The 18,919-nt window shown below is 37.0% G+C and overlaps 1 protein-coding gene across 1 annotated transcript in view; it reads right to left on the minus strand.

Annotated features, from left to right (window-relative positions):
- Window positions 1–1,046: 1,046 nt before the first annotated feature.
- The window catches only part of LOC106869482 (leucine zipper transcription factor-like protein 1), a 27,934-nt gene continuing 10,061 nt past the window's right edge, over window positions 1,047–18,919 (minus strand). Inside the window, exons 3-10 of the mRNA XM_014915239.2 lie at window positions 16,311–16,505; window positions 14,164–14,287; window positions 12,375–12,440; window positions 10,391–10,483; window positions 9,427–9,498; window positions 6,431–6,532; window positions 4,880–4,983; window positions 1,047–2,598 (exon numbers count right to left, since the gene is read on the minus strand). Coding sequence (XP_014770725.1) covers window positions 2,574–2,598; window positions 4,880–4,983; window positions 6,431–6,532; window positions 9,427–9,498; window positions 10,391–10,483; window positions 12,375–12,440; window positions 14,164–14,287; window positions 16,311–16,505 — 781 coding nt within the window. The 3' untranslated portion in view covers window positions 1,047–2,573. The remainder of the gene's footprint in view (window positions 2,599–4,879; window positions 4,984–6,430; window positions 6,533–9,426; window positions 9,499–10,390; window positions 10,484–12,374; window positions 12,441–14,163; window positions 14,288–16,310; window positions 16,506–18,919) is intronic.

The raw sequence follows: 18,919 nt of genomic DNA on the forward strand, positions 1-18,919 counted from the left end.
TCATGTGTCACCCGCACAAGAGCCGGCCCAGGGGCACCGGCAACGATCTCGCTTGAAAGATTTCATGTATCGCCCACACACGAGCCAGTCCAGGGGCACTGGCAACGATCCCGCTCAAAACATTTCATGTGTCACCCGCACAAGAGCCAGTCCAGGGTCACTGGCAACGATCTCGCTTGAAGAATTTCGTGTTTTGCCCGCACATGAGCCAGTCCAGGGGCACCGGCAACGATCCTGCTCAAAAAACCTCATGTGTCACCCGCACAAGAGCCGGCCCAGGGGCGTCGCCCGCACATGAGCCAGGCCAGGGGCACTGGCAACGAACCCGCTCAAACATTATAATCATGGATATACTATGACTGGAAACAAAGATACAATGTGCATGGCTGAAGTATTTTTGGGCTCACAAAACTACTCTGTCAGGATTATGTGTCTTGCAAACAACTTGCACATGCAAGTGCTACCAGATTAAACAATAAAAATTGTGATCCTAGTTGATTCAATAAGAAACTAAGTGTAGTAGCTATAAAAATACAATCTAGAATAAACAAAATGATCTCTTGTTCATATTATGGATGTTTATCTAAAACAAATAAAACTCTTCTTACTTGATAGTGGTTGTGGAAAAGCCACTATCAAGTAAGAAGAGTTTTATTTGTTTTAGATAAACATCCATAATATGAACAAGAGATCATTTTATATATATACATATACATGTATACGACGGGCTTCTTTCAGTGTCCGTCTACCAAATCCACTCACAAGGCTTTGGTCGCCCCGAGGCTATAGTAGAAGACACTTGCCCAAGGTGCCACGCAGTGGAACTGAACCCAGAACCATGTGGTTGGTAAGCAAGCTACTTACCACACAGCCACTCCTGATTAAACCAAAATTCCACCAAACACACATTTCTAGAGGCAAAGTTTAAACCATGTCTCTTTGAATGAAATAAAGTAATGCTTTAAGAAACCAAAGGTTCTATCAATATAATACAAGCATAGCATATCAAAACCAAATTTTTCATATGGAAAGTAAAACAGAACAAGTGAAATTTTCAAAATTTTATTTTTGAATTTGTGAAGAGAGAAAAGTATTAACAGACAAAATATAATTACTAAGTAACTACACTTTTATAAGATAATAAATTGTCATAAAACTAAATGTAAACATTTTAAATATGAATGTATGTGTAAAAGTAAATATCCATAAATGTATACATATTACATTTCTATATGTAAGACTTAATTGGGTTTAGATTCAACTTGTTTACAGTTAATGCGTTTGACTTGATTAGGTATCAGCTTGACCTGGGTACAGATAATATTATATCTCTCTCTCTCTCTCTCTCTTTACACACACACATCCACATATTGTAAATTTCATTTTCACTGGGGCCTTTAAGTTTCACCAAATGGCTTATTATTCAACCTGTCCCAGTCAAAATTAATTTTATAACCTTTGACTCAAATTTCTATATTGACTCTTACAATCAGCAAATGCTTTATTATCCCAAAGCTTGCTTTAAAATAATGACCTTAAGTTAACACTTATACAGCATACACATACACACACACACACATTTGTAATAGACTCTAATATTGATTTTTGACATTTCAGTCATTCAATCAATAGAAATATGTACTCAGTGAATTAAAATATAAATCTGATGAAAATTCAACAGACATATGCAGACATTTAACATATGTTCTTATGTTCTTCAATCAGAATTAATGTGAGATTGAGAGAGACATGACTCAGACCTCATATCACAAGTATGGTCTATTCATTGGAGTTCCACACAATTTCCATCTACTCAATTCATCATATATATATACATATATATGAGTGTGTGCATGTATGTATGTATGTATATGTGTATATATATATTTCAACCTTTTACACATATATATATATATATATATATACACACACATATGCAATAACTGTCTTAACAAGTCTACAGAGTTAAGGCAGCAGTTTTGATATGTATAATCTTTTTCATCTTTAATGTGATAGGACGGAACGTTATTTATTATTTAGTAATTTTCTTTCACTGTAAAAATACTGATATTTTGCGAAAATGCATGAGAAGGTGCTTCTGTATTCATTAAGTTAATCCATGAGATAAAGGTGGAAATAATACTGCAATGAAATTTGATAATCTGGTAAGAGATCAAAAATGAGTAAGCTTAATAATCAACAGTTCCTAAATAATTCAAATATCTCAGTGTGATAAATAAAGGTCTGATCTAATAAAACCTCTCAATAGATTGCAAATACTATTTACATCTGCGTGAGTACGAATGAATTGTTTGATCGGCAAACAGCTCCCCACAATTCATCTAATATATCTATCTCAATGACAGACAGAAGCTATCAAGGAAAATTAGAAAAGAAAAAGAGAAAAGCATTTGTGCCATAGCATAAATTAATATATATAAAAAAAAAAAGATTGAGGATTTTTGCTTTTAAATTTTAAATGTGGAATGATTGTGTGCAACTGGACGGACTTAACAGATAGACGGTTACCATTTGCATTGTTGTTATGCATCCTCAGTTTCTCTATATTATCTCTATGCATCCTCAGTTTCTTCATATCTAGGAAAAAAGAAAAGAAAATTAAGTAGTATTAATATGGTGTTATAATCATAAGGGCATTGGTGTTAGGAAGGGCATCCAGCTGTAGAAACTCTGCCAAATCAGATTGGAGCCTGGTGTAGCCATCTGGTTCACCAGTCCTCAGTCAAATCGTCCAACCCATGCTAGCATGGAAAGCAGACGTTAAACGATGATGATGATGATGATGAAAAATTAAAAGCTGATAACTCATTGGGCTCTACCTGAAGACTTCAGTTTGAGGTGGGTACAGGTATGGCTGTGTAATTAAGAAATTTGTAAACTTTGTGGCACATTGACCGAATGCTTTCTATCACAGCTTCTGTTTCATTGATTGGAATTTGGTAGACAAAACCTAGGTAAAAAACCTATCACAAACGTATGTGTGTGCATGCGTACATACACACACGTCAGCATTGTCATCACCACCACCATCTAATGGAGCCTCTTTCCTTGGTTATTTTAAGCCTGGAAACAAATCTGGTAATGGAGAAATATCACTTTGCTTGAAAAGGGACATCTGATAACCACCTGATCCTTGCATGCATAAGAAAGTAGATGTTTAAATAGTGATGATGATGATGATGATGATGATGATGAAAGTGAACCTTATTTTTTCGTAAAGCAATTACAAGGATCTGTTTCTAACTCTTTCTTGTCTTGCTACAGATAATGGTTTCAAATTCTAGCACAAGATCAGCAATTTTTTTTTTTTTTTGGTGGGGAGTCAATTACATCAACCCCAGTGCTCAACTGGTACTTATTTTATCAAGCACAAAAGGATGAAAAACAAAGTCAACCAGGGAAGAATTTGAACTCGAAATGCTACTAACGATTCTGCCAGCTTACCGCTTTTATCTTGCCACAGATATTAATACATATAAACATATATACACTCTCTGAGTGGTTGGCGTTAGGAAGAGCATCCAGCTGTAGAAACTCTGCCAAATTTAGATTGGAGCCTGGTGTTGCCATCCGGTTTCACCAGTCCTCAGTCAAGTCGTCCAACCCATGCTAGCATGGAAAGCGGACGTTAAACGATGATGATAATATAAAAGCTTCCAAATTTCGACTTGGAGATCTAAAATGTAATGCTTTTACAATTTGTTTAGATTATATAGCAAGGGAGCATCTTTAAAAATATTTACATTTACCCTACCTTTCAAGTAGCTTGCTTGTTGATCAGAATTAGATGTCTTATTTCTCTTTATGCGTTTATACGTAGTAACCAGACCGAATTGAAATAGAAACATTCGTTTCTAAACCACATAGCATAATGGATAAGAGAGTTACTGCCCTTAGTTAAGACAAAGGTTGAATTACTGATGTACAGAATAAACAGATTGAAATAAAGGGTACATGAAACAATTGAGGCTCAGTCCATGCCAGTATGAAAAGCAGATACGATGATGCTGATGGTGATGGTGCAGATAATGATGTTGATTGGGGTGGTGGTGATGTTTTTTTTTAACGACAAACTCATCTAAGACGTTTATTCAAAAGCTTAATACAATTAATTCAGATTTCCTCCTCATCATCATCATTTGATTCCAGGTAGTGACCTGAATAATAATAATAATAATAACAACATCGAAAAGATACCTTAGGAACGAGAACCCGGGTTCGAAATTTCCCCAAGACACCTCATGAAGGCTAGAGGGTATATCAGTCAAAACGTTGTGTTTAACAACAAACAAGATGAGGACAAATATCCGTCGAATGTAAATAATGTACAGAATTCCTCATCTCTTAAATATAGAATTGTAATTACACCAAGTTCCAATGCATTATAATAATAACAATGAAATTATTGTGTATAGTGCTCATGTACAGTACATGGAATTATGTACAAAAGTCAGCTTTGGCATAGCTTCTTAGGAATGGCATTCAGCTATAGAATTCATGCCAAAGCAGACATAGAATGTGTATGTGTATGTGTGAGTGAGTGTGTCTGTAAGTGAAAGAGAGTTCACATGTGTATGTAGAATACGTGTGCATGTATGAAAATGAATGTTGACAGTCTAGAGTTTCACTTGTCACCATCTGAGCAAAGCAGTGATATGTGTTGATATTCCTTGTTGATATAACAATCAGTCCCACTACATTTTCGAAGACAAGGGGAAAAAATTCTTTATTTGAAAGATAAGTAAAAGTTGGCAACAAGAAGGGTATCCTGTTGCAAAATGTTGTCACAAATAGTCCTGTTCAAACCATGCTTGCAAGGGGAAATGGATGTTAAAGAATAAAATAGCTTTATTCTTACTTTGATAATCTTTGCCTCAATTCTTTTATTTGCTCGTTTTTCTTCTGTAGCATTGATTTGAGATTTTTGAAAGGTGCTGTCTGGGATACCTTCTTCTCCATTTCCTGTAGACAGAATGGCAGTTGAAAAAAAAGTAAAACGCAAAGCAAAATTAATGAAAATTGAATTTATTGATAATAACAGCATTAGTGTTAACATATTTGTAACCAAGCTGAATGAGATTAACCTTGGTTCTATAATACAAGCTTTTTAATTTTAAAATGATTCAAATTAATTCCTTCCATCAAAATTTCATGTTTGGAGTTCACTTTGTAACCAGATGGTAGTTTTATCTTACTGCATGGCACTTTCAGCATGTTTTCTATTGTAGCCTTGAGCCAACCGATGCCTTGTGAGTGGACTGGGCAGGTGGAAAGTGTATGGAAACTTGCTGTGCATGTGTGTATGTTTGCATGTGTTATAATGATTTTGAATTTTGGCACAAGGCCAGTAGTTTCAGGGAGCAGGTAAGTTAATTACATCAATCTCAGTGGTCAACTGGTACTTATTTTATCAACCCTGAAAGGATGAAAAGTAAAGTCGACCTCCTTGAAATCTGAACTCAGAACATAAAGATTGACAAAATGCCAAAAAGCATTTTGCCCGGTGTGCTAATAATTCTACCAGCTGCCACCTAATGTGTTATATTGAAAACACAACAATGTCCTAATTTGATCTTTCTTTATTACAGCTTTTTCAAATCTGCATATCAAAACTTTATTGTTCATTTGAAACAATAAAGTACCTATATTCATATTTATCACCATTTCCAGACTATCTCGGCCTCATCTTAAGGATTTGGAGTGCTTTCAACTTCTTTATTATCTTTTTTATAGAAGGTGGCTTATGTTCATACAGACCCGCTCCCTAGAATTTGTCCATCAGAGCATTAGGCTTTACTGCATCAGATTCACATTAGTGATGTATGTATGTTGTATGTTAATTGTAGCCTTATGTTGTGATATTAGTATTGCTTTCATAATCAATTGTCTATTTCTGTGGTGTATCCTATAAAGAATTTTCTGTTAATATTTTCTTATTTAGCCTTGTTCTATGGTGTACACTATAATGCTTCTATTAAGGCAGAATACTATTTTCTTTGTAAAACTCTCTCTCTCTCTCTCTCTATATATATATATATATATACATATATATATATATATATATATATATCTTATTTAAAACAGTTTGATTGGGTTCTCTGCAACTTAAAGTTTCACTGGCCCCTTACAGGAGTCTATCTCTTTCAGGCTTTGGATTGCTGAATGGAGAGATACAGGAAGTCCAAGATGGCTACCAGAAGGTAAGCTGCAATTGGTCAAGGCAGGTCACATGGTGTTGTGAAAGAATATTGTCAAAGAATATCAGATGCTTAATGAGCAACAGCAGTTCCATTAGAAAGGGGAATTTCTTTGACACCCGTGGCTGGACAGGAGGCAGTATCTACATATGATGTATATATGAAACAAGGTAAATAATGACAAATTCTTTTAGTACAAGGCAATTGTTTACCTTTTCAGCTAACTCCAACATTTCATTTACTTTCAGCAGTTCCTGTTTGGTAACAGAAAGATCAGATTCAACAGCCAGCAATTTCGGTTGTGTGTTTTGGTTCTGAAAATTTTAAGAAATGAAAACTTTTATTCAAATGCTTCCTGCGACATTTTTCATTCCCAGCAACCACATGTTTTTTTTTTGTTTTGTTTTGTTTTTAACATGTATAGTGAATTTATTTGCTTTGAATAGTGAAATTCATAGATTTATACATACCGTAAATCCTCGAGTATAATCCGCATTTTTTCCCCAAAATTTAAAGGTCAAAATCCCTAGTGCGTACTATATACAAGGTTAAAAATGTGATGTCAGGCGCAAAAATACCTTAAGCTATATTTATTTTTCACTGACGTTATTACTATTATTTCTTTATTTTCTGTAAACAAAGTGCACAAAAAAGCTACACATTTACATTATGTTATATATACAATAATAATAAAGGACGTTACCATATATATGTTTACAAACCAAGGACGTTATATAGATCTCCTTGACTCAAGTTAGAGAAGGGGTGCGTATTATACACAAGGTTTAGGCTTTTCAGAGGAACAGCCCCCTAAAAATCCCCTGCGTATTATACTCAAGGGTGGACTATACTCGAAGATTTACGGTAGTTTTAAAAAGATACTATTCAGTACCATTTAAAAATCATTTAAATAAAATAATTCTAAGTGAAATCACATGGATTTATTCATGCAAAATAAATATTTATATCATCATCAATTTTACATTGGCTCTTTCATTCATGCGGCATGAGTTGGAAATGTCAGCAACTGGCATAAGTGGCAGAAGCAGCATGGTGGTGGATGTGGTGGTGGTGGTGATGCCACTGCCAATACACTGATGCTAACGCCAACAATGACAATGTATTTCTGTCATTTCTTTCAGTACAGAAGACTCAGAAACTGGTAAAATTACCGAAGTGTCAAGTTCCCTTTGAACAGAATAAGCCTTGAAACAAATGCACATATAAAATAGCTTTCATTTTAATGAAATTCCACTCATCTCCATTTAGCTGCACGTTCATTTCTTTTACCTTCAATTATAAATCTGACATTTAAGTTACACAACTTTCCACTTTTTAGCATTTAAATGGACCGTATCCAGTCTAAATCTTCAACCTGTTTTATGTTGAAACTGGCCAGATCCAGCCTCTCACACATAACCAACAGTGTAATTCTAAAAATAAACAAATACACCATCAGACTTGAAGGTATGAGATAATGCATGAATAATCAAAATAATGAATAAATAAGCATTGTGTTTGACAGAGTAATCTGAATGTTAAATGGTTAAAATTCTTCAAATTGTCTTGTGTGAAAACAACTTTCATCATCATCATCATCGTTTAACGTCCGCTTTCCATGCTAGCATGGGTTGGACGATTTGACTGAGGACTGGTGAAACCGGATGGCAACACCAGGCTCCAATCTAATTTGGCAGAATTTCTACAGCTGGATGCCCTTCCTAACGCCAACCACTCAGAGAGTGTAGTGGGTGCTTTTACGCGTCACCCGCACGAAAACGGCCACGCTCGAAATGGTGTCTTTTATGTGCCACCCGCACAAGAGCCAGTCCAGGGGCACTGGCAACGATCTCGCTCGAAAACCCTACAAAGGCCAGTCAGGCGGTACTGGCAACGGTCACGCTCAAGATGGTACATCTTATGTGCCACCCGCACAAGAGCCAGTCCGGGGGCACTGGCAACGATCTCACTTGGCTTGCCGGGTCTTCTCATATTTATTCTCAAAGGGGTAAGCTATGTATATACACACATATATTGTAAACTATGAATATATACACTTATGCTATAAACTGTGTATGCATAAAAATTCCAAAACTGTTAAAAAAAAAAAGAACTATAAAAAATTATTCAGAGTGGTACTCAGTCAGACAGCCAGAATACTTCACTGTGGAATGGCAAGCAATTAAATTTCTTTCTTTTGTCACACAACTATTCAGCTAATCAGTCATTGAAATAATTGTTCCTGGTTTTGTTAATTATTTTAATTAAAGCAATAAAGTATTACGGAGTCCAATGTAGGTGATTCTTAAGGTTTCAGAGGTGGTTTTGCAATCAAATATTGGCAATGAATCTCACAATGCACCTTCAATACATTCAGTACAGACATTTTTAAGTGTACAGTGGATCCATTGTTCAATATGGCAGTCCACCATTATAAGAGCTCCACAAGTTGCAGATATCATTTAGAACAGGGGTTTTCAAACTGTGGTCCGCAAGGAAAAGACAGGGGGTCCGTGGACAGCAAATACTTTTTATGGGCAATTTGATTTTATATGTGTCTTTTAACCGAAATCTTTTAATTGACAATAAACTTATTTGTTAAATACTGTTAAATAAATAAATGTAAAAATGTTATTTTAAGCAAATATTTATGTATAAATTTCATAAGCGTTTATAAGGGGGTCCCTAAGGTAAAGCTTGAAATACAAAGGGGTCCACAAGTCAAAAAGTTTGAAAACCCCTGATTTAGAAAATTCTTCCACAACAAGAAATATAAACACTCCTTTAGTATCTGTTACCAAAGGTCTGGCAAATAATGATAATAATAATAATAATAATAGCTGTCATTGTTATGATCATTTTAAAGTTCACTTTTTCATGCTCACATGACTTGGATAGAAATCAGTGAAGCAGATTTTCTATAGTCTGATGCCCTTCCTGTTGCCAACTTCACCTGTTTCCAAGAAAGGTAATATTTCTCCATATCCAGAAATATATGCATGGAAGATTATACATGAAAACAAAGGCAGTGCATTTTGATAGAAATTTTGTAAGAAAAAGGGTTAAATCAAGTTCCCTTTGAACAGAATAAGCCTTGTATTTACTTGAGCTCAATTACAACTCATCCCACTATCAAGGAGTCCCACACAAGCTACTATTTAAATCTGCTCTCTACAACATCGAATTGCATAATAACAAAAATACAAACCATCTGGAGTTCAGTCTTCAAATCAGTCATTTGTTTTTCCAGGTCTTGAATGACTTCATCATTATCTGGTTTCTTGAAAAAAAATTTTTTAATCTTTATTTTAAAATGTGAATAATGAAATTTAAATTGTTGCACCAGAACAAAATTACCAATTAACAGATAATAATCAGGTATCTTAAGACAATTTGAAAAATGAAAAATGTACTAGAATCTTTATCCCCTTCAAGCTTTAGCATAACAACTGTGGGTGTTAGGTGCTTCCTACATAAATGATGTATAGTGAAGTGGGTTATTTGCTTTGCAACCTCTTCCATACTTTTCCTCCAGGATTCATAGCAATAACTAAACTTTGTTTAAATGATATAACATACAACATTTTGGTATTGCTATGTCGCAAGGAGATAGTTAATTAGTTAGTTTAGTTAGTTCTCTTTGTGCCACGAAGTACAAGCAGCTGCAACACAATCTCTCCCACCAGATCTGTTTTTTGCCACTGTTCTGGTCTCATCTCCTTCCCTTATCAATGGTCCTTCACCATGTGGTTTTAGGATACCCTGCTGCACTTTTCCCCTCAAGCTTCGACTTTAGTGCCACCATGCAATGCTTTTCTTGATTTTGTATGAGAACATGTCTAATCCAACTCCAACATCTGCATCTTATTTCGTCACAGAGCCTGTTGATGCACATTGTCCTTTCAACTGTGTCATTTCGCACTCTTTGCAGCCAGTATTCTCCTTAAGCATGTGAATTGGAAGCTTCCCATTGTTTTTTTTACTTCCTTTTTTGTCATACGAAAATAATTGGTGTATTATTTATGATGTATCATCAGTAAAACGAAAGCACCAAATGGCAGTTTCAATGAGAGAGTCCTAAACCAGAGAAAAGATAACACATTCATTCTGGTCCAAAGCTAGCTACATAGAAGAGATTTTATAAAAAATGAAAATAGTGAAATGAAACTCACCTGATGTTGCCAATTAGGAATATTTTTTAATTGTTTCTCGCTTAAGATGAGCCTCTCAGATAATTTTTCTTTCTGATTCAGAACATCAATTGCCTGCAAATGTTATCAAAAACAAATCGAACTTTATTGGCATGAATTTATGATGGTGAAATATAGAAATATAAGCAGAAGACGTTTTCTGTTGGTGTAAAGTAATAAATTGAATATTCTTTGATCTGTTCCAGTCATTTCACTGTGGCCATGCTGGAACACCACCTTGAGAGATTTTAGTTGAACAAATTGACCCCAGGACTTTTCTTTAAGCCTAGTGCTTATTCTATTGGTCCCTTTTGCTGAATCGCTAGGTTACAGAGATGTAGCCACGCCAACACTAGTTGTCAAGCAGTGATGGGGAAACAAATACAGACACAAAATACACACACACACACATATATATATGACAGGCTTCTTTCAGCTTCTATCTACCAAACCTACTCACAAGGCCTTGGTCAGCCTGAGGCTATAGAAGATGACACTTGCCCAAGGTGTCATGCAGTGGAACTGAACCCCAAACAATGTGGTTGGGATGCAAGCTTCTTACCAAACAGCCACGCCAGCACCTATGTTGTTTTTTTTAAGGTTTTATCCTAAACAACGCTTAGGACTACTGTAATGTAGCTACAAAGAAGGAAAAGAAGGGTCCTACGAATTCAAAAGATGTTGATTCACAAAAAGATTAAAAGGACTGAATATCATTGACCAAAGGAAAATACAAGACGATGGCAGTGAGTTCCGTAGAAAGAAGCCATTAGAATAAATTGACTTATGACTAACAGGAACAGAATGTCACAGCTTGAGTGAAATAGACTATTGGGATATAAATTACTTAGAGAACCCATACACATGAAAAATAATAGTCGAGTTAATGACACCACATTTAATATAGCTATGCATTAAAAAGTTGATCTGGTGCCATGTACAAAGCAACCAGCACACTGTGAAGTGGTTGGTGTTAAGAAGGGCATCCAGCTGTAGAAACCATGCCAAAGCTGAGAGTGGAGTGTGGTGCAGTCCTCTGGCTTGTCAGTTCCAGTCAACCCATCCAACCCATGCCAGCATGGAAAATGGACATTAAATGATGACGATGATGATGATGACAACAATGATGATAATGATGATGGTTTAAATGAAATACAGGCACCTGTACATTAGTTTAAATTAGTGTGGGCTACAAGAGGTTCCAGACGACCATGTCCAAAAACTTGTGGTTGTACCTGTAATTATTTTTAGTTGAGAAAACCAATATTAATCTCAAACTTAATGAACATAGCAGGGTTTGTTACCACAGACTTCTGTTCAGAGGTTAACACATCAGGCTCACAACCACAGAACTAAAAGCGGATCTTGTTCAAAACGGGGGCACCAGTATTTTCTTAACGAAACACTTTGAAACTTGGGACACTGGTAGAATGTGTCATATAAAACATCTTTTTCTCTTAGTCTTCTTAACAAAAAAACGTACATCACAAGTTATTTCATGTTAAAGTTGTCGTATTTCTGTAATTTCAACCAATGACTGACGTCCATTCAGCCGTAAAAATTAACTGCTGACTACGTAAACAAACGATTCTCGGCGGTGATAAAATTATTATTTCCTTGTCAAAAAATGGCTGAAGCATATTGGCAGTAGCTAATGAACCTTTCTATTATAGGCACAAGGCATGGTTTTTGAGGGAAGGAGCAAGTCGGTTAGGGTTAGGGAAAACGAACACACGTGTGTTGCCTCTGCAAAATGTCAGAAGTAATGGAGATTAAATACGCTTTACACCGCTTAGGAGTAACTGTAAACAGCTGAATACTTGTCAGTGATTGGTTGAAATTATCGAAATAAGACAATTTTTTACATGAAATAAATCCGAATACAAAAATTTTTTTCTGTTCTATAACACAAAAAATTTGTCAGACATTTAAGAAACAAACAAACAAAAAAAACCCAGCTATTTACCTGACCTTCAAGGCGTGACAGTTTTTGTTTGAGTCGAGCATTTTCTTCTTCTAATTCAGTAATACGCTGAAAATATATGAATTAAATACTGAGTTATCAATGAAATATCAGTGACTGAATTCTAGAATACTGACTGGGTAATAATGATCATATGTTTTGTTAGTGTATTCTCTTTGCAATCAAATTTAATATAAAATCACAAAATATGTATAAGCGATTAAATAAACAGCAGAATACACTGCACAAATGTTTGAGAAAAATCAACCATCAAATTGCACATAATAATACTTTCTGACTTTGGCACAAAGCAACAGCTTTGAGCGAAAGGGGTTGGCCCCAGTACTTGACTGGTATTTATTTTATCGACCTCCAAAGGATGAAAGGCAGGCAAAGTTGACATCGGTGGGATTTGAACTCAGAATGTAAAGTGGCAGAAGAAATACTGCTCAACATTTTTCCTAATGCACTAATGGTTCTTCTACCAGCTCACCACCTAAGAGTTGACTAATAATAATATAACTGATAAAGATATGGGAAGTTTTGGTACAGCTGTTGTAGCGCTGTCTTATCTGGCACCACTGATACAATGCCGACATATTTGACATCAGAAGTTTTAAAGTTTTACTTGTTTAATGTTTCTCTCTCCCTCTCTGTTTGTGTGTGTGAGCATATTCCTCTATCATCATCATTTAGCATCTGCTTTCCATGTTGGCATGAGTTAGACGGTTTCACTGAAAGTGGTACATTGTCGGGCTACACCAGGTTCCAATCTGATTGGCATGGTTTCTATGGTTGGATGCCCTTCGTAATGCCAACCCCTCCAAGAGTATAATGGGTGCTTTTGACATGCCAGTTACATGACACTGTCATCAGCCATGACTATGATCTTTATGTGTATAAAGAGAGGAAAAATGTTTATGTCAGCTGTGTTCAATAACTCGTAATGTCTCTTATTTCTTTATTGCCCACAAGAAGCTAAACATAGAGGGGACAAACAAGGACAGACAAAGGGATTAAGTCGATTACATCAACCCCAGTGCATAACTAGTACTTAATTTATTGACCTTGAAAGGATGAAAGCAAAGTCGACCTCAACGGAATTTGAACTCAGAATGTAACGGCAGACGAAATACCGCTAAGCATTTCGCCCGGCATGCTAATGTTTCTGCCAGCTTGCTCCTTTAACTTGTAATGTCTCTCTCCCCTCTTTCTTATTCTTCTTATCTGCATGCATGTGTTTGGGTATGTGCATTTGCCTCCAGTGCCAAAAAGTACAATCACCAAAACAGGTTGATTGTCAAGGCAGTCATGTCAGATCATTAACATCCAAACAGTGGCAACTAATCGTCTCATTCTGAACTTATCAATATCAAATATGTTTGATTAATTTAATTTCATAATGGTTTCAATTTTTGGCACAAGACCAGCAATTTTGGGGGAGAGGGCTAGTCAATTATTGACCCCAGTGCTCAACTGAAACTTATTTCACCAACCCTGAAAGAATGAAAGGCAAAGTTGACCTTTGTGGGATTTGAATTCTGAAAGTAAAGACAGACGAAATGCCACCAAGCATTTTGCCTGATGTGCTAACAATTCTGCCAGCTCTAATAATTCCAAGTCTTTTATCAATACAGATATTAATATATTGTGATAGGATCCCATATTATTAACATCATTGTCATTATATAGCTACAGTCAGCATAATGTTTGATATTCCGGAAGGAATAAATATGTACAAATGTCTACAAACAATTTTGTTTCATCATTTAATTTAAATAAATACACATACCATCTGAAGTAAATCAGAACCACCAGATTCATTCATTGGCATCAGTTTTACTCTAACAGGAGAGTCTTTCTTTTTGCTTGAAAATTCTTGTTCTTCAAATAATTTAATTTTTTCTAAAAGTTCTCTAGAAAAAAAAAAAACAATTAGATAGCAACAATACCAAAAAAATTATGCTTTATTTCAATTCAATTTAGGACTACTTGTTTTTAGTCTTCACTTCTGTCAGCCGTTGTCCGGCAGCCATGCTGGGGTACAGTTCTGAAGAACTTAAACGATCAGATTGATCTTGGTTTATATTCCAAGGTCAGGTAGCTACTACATATTGGTCTCTTTTTGCTGAACTACTAAGTTACAGCAACAGAAACAAATCAACCTACTACTAGGAACATACTCAACACTTAAATGTGTGTGTGTGTGTGTGTGTGTGTATATATTTATATATACATATATATGAAATCGAAATAAATTGGACACTAAACTCCACTTGCGAAGACCTGTTGAGGCAAGTGAAATCGAAATCGAGTTAAATTGGACATGAAACTCAGCTTGCAAAGACTTATTGGGGCAAGCAAAAGCGAATTTGTGATGGCACCTGTGCCCAGCATTGCCTTTCTGGCACTTGTGCCCGCGGCATGTCTAAGGACTTTCGAGCGAGATCGTTGCCAGTGCCCCTGGACTGGCTCTTGTGCGGGTGGCACATAAAATACACCATTTTGAGTGTGGCCGTTGCCAGTACCGCCTGACTGGCCTTCTTGCGGGTGACACGTAAAAGCACCCACTACACTCTCTGAGTGGTTGGCATTAGGAAGGACATCCAGCCGTAGAAACTCTACCAAATCAGATTGGAGCCTGGTGTAGCCATCTGGTTTCACCAGTCCTCAGTCAAATCGTCCAACCCATGCTAGCATGGAAGGCGGACGTTAAACGACGATGATGATGATGATGATATAATCTCGCAGAGGCTGAAGTCAGTGGTGTGATTAAAGTGCCCTAATGTGGAAAGGGTGCAGGGGAAGATGAAATTCAGTCTGAAATGCTAAAAGCCTCAAACAGGGAAGGTATTTCCTGGCTGACTTGTGTAAGGTGTCATGGTGGCATGCACCTCTGGAAAGACACCAAAGCAAAGACAATCCAGATTGATAATCTCGACTTTTAAGAAGAGGGATAAGAGAGTGAGAGTGCTCTAACTAAAGAGGAATCTCCTTGTTAAAGTCTATACTAGGTGTCTGGGAAAAAGATACAAGGAAATTGCCGAACTCAAGCTTGCTTACAAAACAGTGTGACTTCCATTCTAGATGCGGCGCAACCAACCAGATATTCACTCTACAACAAATCTTTGAGAAATCAAGGGAACATTGTCAAGAGGTGTATGCTTACTTTGTAGACCTTGAAAAAGCATGTGACTACATGTTACAGAACATGTTGTAGAGGACATTGCAGGAGTTTGGGATTAATGAGCACTTGAGGCGGTACCATGTAAAAAGCACCTAAGCTGGTGTCACACAAAAAGCACCTGTCCCAGTGCTACATAAAATACACCCATGTTGGTGCCATGTTGGAAGGCACTTATGCCAGTGTCACATAAGAAGCACCCAGCACTCTCTGTAAAATGGTTGGCATTAAGAAGAGCATCCAACCATAGGAAGCACGCCAAAACAGACGACTGGAGCCTGGTGCAGATCTCCAGTTTGATAGCATCTTATTTCTTTATTGCCCACAAGGGGCTAAACATAGAGGGAACAAACAATGACAGACGAACAGATTAAGTCGGTTACATCGACCCCAGTGCGTAACTGGTATTTAATTTATCGACCCCGAAAGGATGAAAGGCAAAGTCGACCTCAGCAGAATTTGAACTCAGAACATAACGGCAGACGAAATACCGCTAAGCATTTCACCCGGTGTGCTAACGATTCTGCCAGTTCGCCGCCTCTAGTTTGATAGCTTCTGTCAAGCCATCCAACTTATGCCAGCATACAAAATGAACATTAAATGATGAGGATGATCGTGATGGTCATGATGAAAGTTATTCAGGCTTACCTCTTCTGAAGAACATCACCAACGTTTGAGCAAAACTGTGGCTGTGGAAAAATAATCATAAAATTTGTATAACAAAGTAAATAGTGGAAAGTGGTCAGAATACTTACACATTCTCAAGTTCAGATATATCAGCCTTCAATTTCAAATGCCAGTTCTCCGATTGCTGGAACATTTGTCGCAAAAGCAATATGTTGGTATGAGCCATGTTAATCAGTTCTGACTCCATATCACCTCTAATCACTTGAAGTAGTCCATCTAACAATTCTTCAACTTCATAATTAGTGTAAGTATCTTCAGTGAGCCTAAAGTACACAGAAAAATAATTACTATGCCAAAAGCGTATGCGAATGTGTGTGTGTGTTTAGAACCAAGAGGAAAAGTATGCAATACATGCTTTAGGTTTTATTTATTCATTTGAAGTTAAGCCTTCACACCAGTGTTACTCTGAGTTTCTCTACATTCATTAAAGCTACTCAAAAGATGGACAAGAAGTAAGATACTCAGCTTTGAAGATATGCATATATATATATTGTGTTCTGCTACACAATGGTAACACTCTGCTTTCTGTTCCCATAGCTTATAGCACAACCATGAAAGAATCATATGTAAATCTGAAAGCAATTTTAACAAGAATACAGTATGATGACCATACCTGGCATATGTGTGTAGATTTTAAGGCTGTGACCATGCTTACTGGCCTTCAGCTTGGCTGTACTAAATTTTGCTGCTTCCTGTGCTTATGGAATTCCAGAGCAAGAGCTGAACATTATGTATGCAAGGATTGGCCGATCCGAGATGAAATTGAACAAGGAAAACACATCATGCACAAACCACTTGTGAAAAGTGATAGAATTTTTTTACCACCTTTGCATATTAAACTTGGTTTGTTTAAGCAATTTGTGAAAGCCTTGGACAAGGAATCCTCCGCATTTGCATAACTTGCAGAAAAGTTCCCATCCCTGAGTCAAGCTAAGATTAAAGAAGGTTTCTTCATAGGTCCCCAAATTCGGAAAATTGTACTGGATGAAACCTTCATCACACATCTCAAGAGAAAAGAGAGGCTTGCCTTTGAGTCATTCAAGAAAGTTTGCGACAACTTCCTGGGCAACCATCGTTCAGAAGACTATGTGCAAGTTGTGAATTATCTGCTGAGTTATTATCATGATATGGGATGTAACATGTCTCTAAAAGTTCATGTGCTTCACTCTCATTTGGATTTTTTTTGCGGAAAATCTTGGTGATGTGAGAGATAAACATGGCGAAAGATTCCACCAGGATATTTCAGTGATGGAACGACGATTCAAAGGAAAATGGAACCCTGGCATGTTGGCAGACTACTGCTGGGGTATGAAAAAAGAAGATCACACTCTGCACAAGGGGCTTAGACGGGCAAACGTTGTTGAAACTGACAGGTGTGTTTGTAATTCATAACCAATATATGTTTTGTTATAACAACTAAATTTTTTTTAGAAATAATACATTTCTAAATCTCTCAGAGAGATTTATGCAGTAGTGATACGACACAGGAAATGTCTCAAGGCCGACAGGAAGCGGTGCAGCTTCCTAGGTCTAACCAACAGTAGTATTATTCCCTTCAGGGAACTGTCACATTAAGTTGACAGCATACAACTACTTCAACTAAATTTTTGTTTTGTTTTTTGTAACTTTCAGCATTTACAATGTTGTGTTCAATACGCGATATTATGCAGTATATTATTAAACATATGGTTCATGGTACAGGAAAACGGTGCCTAATCTGGAGAAATAAAGGTCAGAATCAGAACCAGGACAATGTTTTGACTCAGAAACAAGTCTTACTTAACTTGTACTTGTTTTGAACTTGAAACTTGTTGCACAATGAATACTTTTCTACTCTAGGCACAAGGCCCAAAATTTTGGGGGAGGGAGCCAGTAAATTAGATCAGCCCCAGTACGCAACTAGTACTTAATTTATCGACCCCGAAAGGATGAAAGGCAAAGTCAACCTTGATGGAATTTGAACTCTGAATGTAAAAACAGACAAAATACTGCAAAGCATTTCGCCCAGCATGCTAATGTTTCTGCCAGCTCACCACCTTTTCAAGAGAAGAAATTACCAGCGATGGAGCAATGATAGACATTCAGGATGCATGGAAGTGTAGGTGCAAGAATATGATGACAGTGAAACTGAGATGAAAATAAGCAGCACGGCAGAGAAGGGTGAAGGTAGAGTGAACAGGAAACATTTGGTCTAATGCAACCTACTACACACGGGCTTCAAGATGGGCTGGGCGGGTCACATGATGAAGGAGTTAGTGAGGAGAATGGAAAGTAGTTGGGTCCTAAACCAGTGAACAGCACAAATGAGTATTGGCAAACAATACATATAATCAGAAAGGTGCAGCAGTGACAGACTTAGCCCTTTCTCTCTCTGCATAAATATATATATATATATATCATCATCATCGCTTAACGTCCGTTTTCCATGCTAGCATGGGTTGGACGATTTGACTGAGGACTGGTGAAACCAGATGGCTACACCAGGCTCCAATCTGATTTGGCAGAGTTTCTACAGCTGGATGCCTTTCCTAACGCCAACCACTCCGAGAGTGTAGTGGGTGCTTTTACGGGTCACCTGCACGAAGGCCAGTCAGGTGGTACTGGCAACGGCCACGCTCAAAATGGTGTATTTTATGTGCCACCTGCACAAGAGCCAGTCCAGGGGCACTGGCAACGA

Source organism: Octopus bimaculoides, chromosome 6, assembly GCF_001194135.2.
Source record: "Octopus bimaculoides isolate UCB-OBI-ISO-001 chromosome 6, ASM119413v2, whole genome shotgun sequence".
NCBI classification, from domain to species: Eukaryota; Metazoa; Mollusca; class Cephalopoda; order Octopoda; family Octopodidae; genus Octopus; species Octopus bimaculoides.